The 4040-nt window shown below is 34.5% G+C and overlaps 1 protein-coding gene across 1 annotated transcript; it reads left to right on the forward strand.

Annotated features, from left to right (window-relative positions):
• The first annotated feature begins 722 nt into the window (after nucleotides 1-722).
• LOC102600255 (expansin-A3-like) lies at nucleotides 723-3268 on the forward strand. Its single transcript, XM_006349443.2, has 3 exons — nucleotides 723-968; nucleotides 1359-1680; nucleotides 2594-3268. Exons 1-3 carry the CDS (start codon nucleotides 821-823, stop codon nucleotides 2901-2903), a joined length of 780 nt encoding a protein of 259 aa, XP_006349505.1. The 5' UTR covers nucleotides 723-820; the 3' UTR covers nucleotides 2904-3268.
• Nucleotides 3269-4040: the final 772 nt, after the last annotated feature.

Here is a 4040-nt window from a genome sequence, read left to right on the forward strand (position 1 = left end):
TGTGTAGGACTCTATTCAGGGGAAGCACGCTTTTTACCAAAAAAAATTCATACTCAAAACTTGAAATTGAAATTTCTTATTAAGAAAGATGCGACGATGCACCATATTCTATGGTGGTAGTGTTTAGGTAGTTTTGCTAACACGAAATCAAGAACTCAAAGCCTCCTCTATGTATCTTTTAGGCTTTGCCATAAGTTTAAGCATGAATCATTAGCACACATTCCATTTACTCCATCACCATGTTTCCATGTGCCTTAGCTTGAGATAGCTCTAGCTATTCTTATTACCACGTTCACCTCACATGTATTCTTGTACATTACATTTACCGTATATGTTTTTCGCAATTATTTCTTCAGTTTCAAAATACTTATCATGTTTCTTATTTTTATTTTTAATTTAATGAATATTCTTCAGAACGGAAATGAATTAGATTAAAAAAAATTGTGAGTATTAAAAATGTGATATATCTTGAGATTATTCTTATATCAATATAACGAAAAAGTATATGTTAGTCAAAATTTATAACTCAGACTCAATAAGCAAATAATGTGACAAATATTTTAAAACGGAGGAAATACATGCTTAAACCATGATAAATATATAGGATCAATATACCTCTCACACATATTAAAAGTGAGCGTAAAATTTTAAATTAATGAAAACAGAGTAGTATTTAATTACGGAGTCTGCCATTGTAACTCCTCAATAAATACGCACCTCACTTTCCTTTCCCTCTCAATTCGCTCTCTGCTCAAATCCCATTTTCCCTTTCTCTCTCTGTTTTCTCTTCACACTGAACAAACACTTCACTGTGAGAAAAATGGCTGTGAATTGGGCACTCTGCATTGCTAGTCTTCTCTGTTTTCTAACGGTTGTTAACGCAAAAATCGTCGGAGTTTACACCGGCGGATCCTGGACAAGTGCCCACGCCACCTTTTATGGAGGCGCTGATGCTTCTGGAACCATGGGTACTGTACCTGTCTCCGTTCTCCCCATTTTAAGGAAAATTCATCGATTTTCAACTTATATTTTGGTACTTGTGAAGCCTAAGCCATAGATTTTGAAATTTGAGTTTTCGAAGTTGTATTTTGACATACATTTTACTTGGAAAGTGAAATTTCTTCGGAATTTGAAAATATTTTGAAGATAAGTTTCATGGCCAAACAGATATTTGAAGAAACATTTTAAAAATCTGATTCAAAATCTACTGTGAAACGTTAGCTAAACTTTGAATTTGGTTCACTGTGGTGTTTTTCTTTCCATTACTCTGTTTTCTACTCTTCACATGAATCCCACACCATTTTCGCTTTATTTAGAAGGTTAGTTACTGATGGATTTACAATGGCTGATGTGTGTAGGTGGTGCATGTGGCTATGGGAATCTGTACAGCCAAGGGTACGGAGTAAACAACGCGGCATTGAGTACGGCACTTTTCAACAGTGGGCTGAGCTGCGGCTCTTGCTTCGAGATAAAGTGTACTGACAGTAAGAAGGAATATTGCAACCCTGGAAACCCTTCCATCTTGGTAACAGGAACAAATTTCTGCCCACCAAATTACGCCTTGCCTAACGATAATGGAGGTTGGTGTAACCCACCTCGCCCACATTTCGACCTCGCCATGCCCATGTTCCTCAAAATTGCTGTGTACCGTGCTGGAATTGTTGCTGTTAACTACCGAAGGTTAGTTACTCACACAGTGCCTAATTATCTATAAATTCTCTTTTCGCTATTCAAGATAGTCAACCAACTGAGCTAATTTCTTGAATTGTCCATTCTTTTGTGTATTTTATTTGCAGAATTAAATATAACTAGTTTGAATTGTGGTGAATTATAATCTTGTAAACAAACTTTTATACTCATTTAACACCAAAAAAATCTTTGACATCTTCTTTTTTTGTTATAGTTTGTAACGTGTTACACAAGGTTTAACAAGTAATTATGCTTTGGATTTACTTAAACTAAACTTTCCAGTTTCCTGATTTGAGCTTCCATATAATACAATATTACTATTACTTTGTATATTTGTGATGCGTACATATTTATAACCTCTTTTTTTGGATCACAAGTTTCAACTGTTTTAGTGCTTCACAGAAATTGGAACAAGAGTAACTAATTCACATGTTCTCGTCATGATTTAACAAGTAACTACTTCACATGTTCTCGTCATGATTTAACAAGTTTTCTTATGACTGAAATATCCAATTTGCCGGATTTTTAGCAAAATCGTTATTGATCTGTTGAGTTTTCATTTTGAGATTAACTTCACTGCACTGATAGTGAACAATAAAAATTACACCGTCAATTCATTTTTAGAAATACTTATTTCTTTTATTTTTTCTTTTTGTGGTCCTATTTTCTCCCCAATTTTATCAAATGGACATAGTCTTGCTATACCAAAAACCTACAACTCCTAGTAATGGTATAGCTTCATTAAAATCTACAAATGGTCCCCAATACTCTTCACCTATATTTTGCAGATAAACTGGATCAATTGAACAATAACGCGTTTTTTCTATTTTTGGTGCATTTGTCCTTAATGCTAAGTCGTAAACGTCAAAAATAAAATCTGTTTTGTTTTTCCCTCTTTTTACAGGGTTCCATGCAGGAAACAAGGAGGAATCAGATTCACAGTCAACGGTTTCCAATACTTTAACTTGGTGTTAGTAACCAACGTTGCAGGTGCAGGGGACATTCAAAAGGTTTATGTTAAAGGCACAAACACGCCATGGATTTCGATGACTCGTAATTGGGGTCAAAATTGGCAAACAAATGCAAAACTAATCGGACAAGCACTTTCTTTTAGAGTCACTGGTAGTGATCGACGCAGCTCTGCTTCATACAACATTGCACCAGCTAACTGGCAATTTGGACAAACTTTCCAGGGAAAGAATTTCCGCGTTTAATTTCACCAAATTTTAAATAATTACACTGACCTGATCGAAAAAAAGAAAAATTCATACGATTTCCCACCTTCAATTATTCTCTTTTTTATCTGGGAAAATTTTGAAGTGTCGCGGGGGATTAGTTTCTTTTTCTTTTGAATTACTATCAACTTTCTGGGGAATTGGTTTGTTACTCTTTTTTCTTTTTATGTAAGTTGGGTGTTGGTAAAGTTAAAGTGAAAAATTATAGAGGCTGAAGTGGCTACAAAAGGACCAAATTTAGGGGGGAAATTGTAGCCCACAGCTTTACTTGCATATTGTTATTATTATGGTGATGTAATGGCAAATTATTGCCTAAGTTTATGAATATATTTTTATACTGCAAATCTTATATTTTTATTGTTATAACATGTGGTAATGTTCCAATTCATGTTTTACATTGACTCTCTCTAATATAGCTTCCATTTCCGCGTCTTTAGAATTATGTCTCTTGTGACCATGTGTCGAGAATTGTGGTGGAATGCATGAATATCTCTCTCTTAATTAAAGATTTCGAGTGTTTGTGAATGTTTTCTTTTATAGGAAGCAGTATATGTATTATATGTTCAATTCTCTTAAAATTTGTAAGTTATATTTTGATTTTTTTTAGTAAAAGCTTTGGCTACGTGCTAATAGCTCCCATAATTGTACCTTGGATGCATTTTCCTCGTAGCAACTTGATGCCATTGTGGGTTTATTTTCTTCTACTCTCTATTCCTTTTGTAGTCCAGCTTTTAAATTTCTCACTTAGAATTGGCAATGGAGCGGAGTGGGGTGAGTGCAAGGTGGCCTCAGCAAAATATGGCTTAATTCCTATAAACTGACTTATAAACAGTGGCGGATGCAGGATTTCCATCGAGGGGGTTCAAAAAGATAAGTAAGCACACTATTAGTATCCATATAAGCGGGGTGGGCGGAGCGGGTCAAATATAAATGGGTCGGATCAGATATAAGCAACTAAAAAAATATTCAACTCTATCTCAACACAACAATAAAATCGAGTAAGTATATGTTTGACATAACATTAAAATAAGTATGAGAGAGTGTATTTTTTAAAACTATATGGGTCTTGTCTCTGGTCATTGTTGTATATAAACGTTATTTAATTTTTGAAACTAA

Source organism: Solanum tuberosum, unplaced genomic scaffold, assembly GCF_000226075.1.
Source record: "Solanum tuberosum cultivar DM 1-3 516 R44 unplaced genomic scaffold, SolTub_3.0 scf00106, whole genome shotgun sequence".
NCBI lineage: Eukaryota > Viridiplantae > Streptophyta > Magnoliopsida > Solanales > Solanaceae > Solanum > Solanum tuberosum.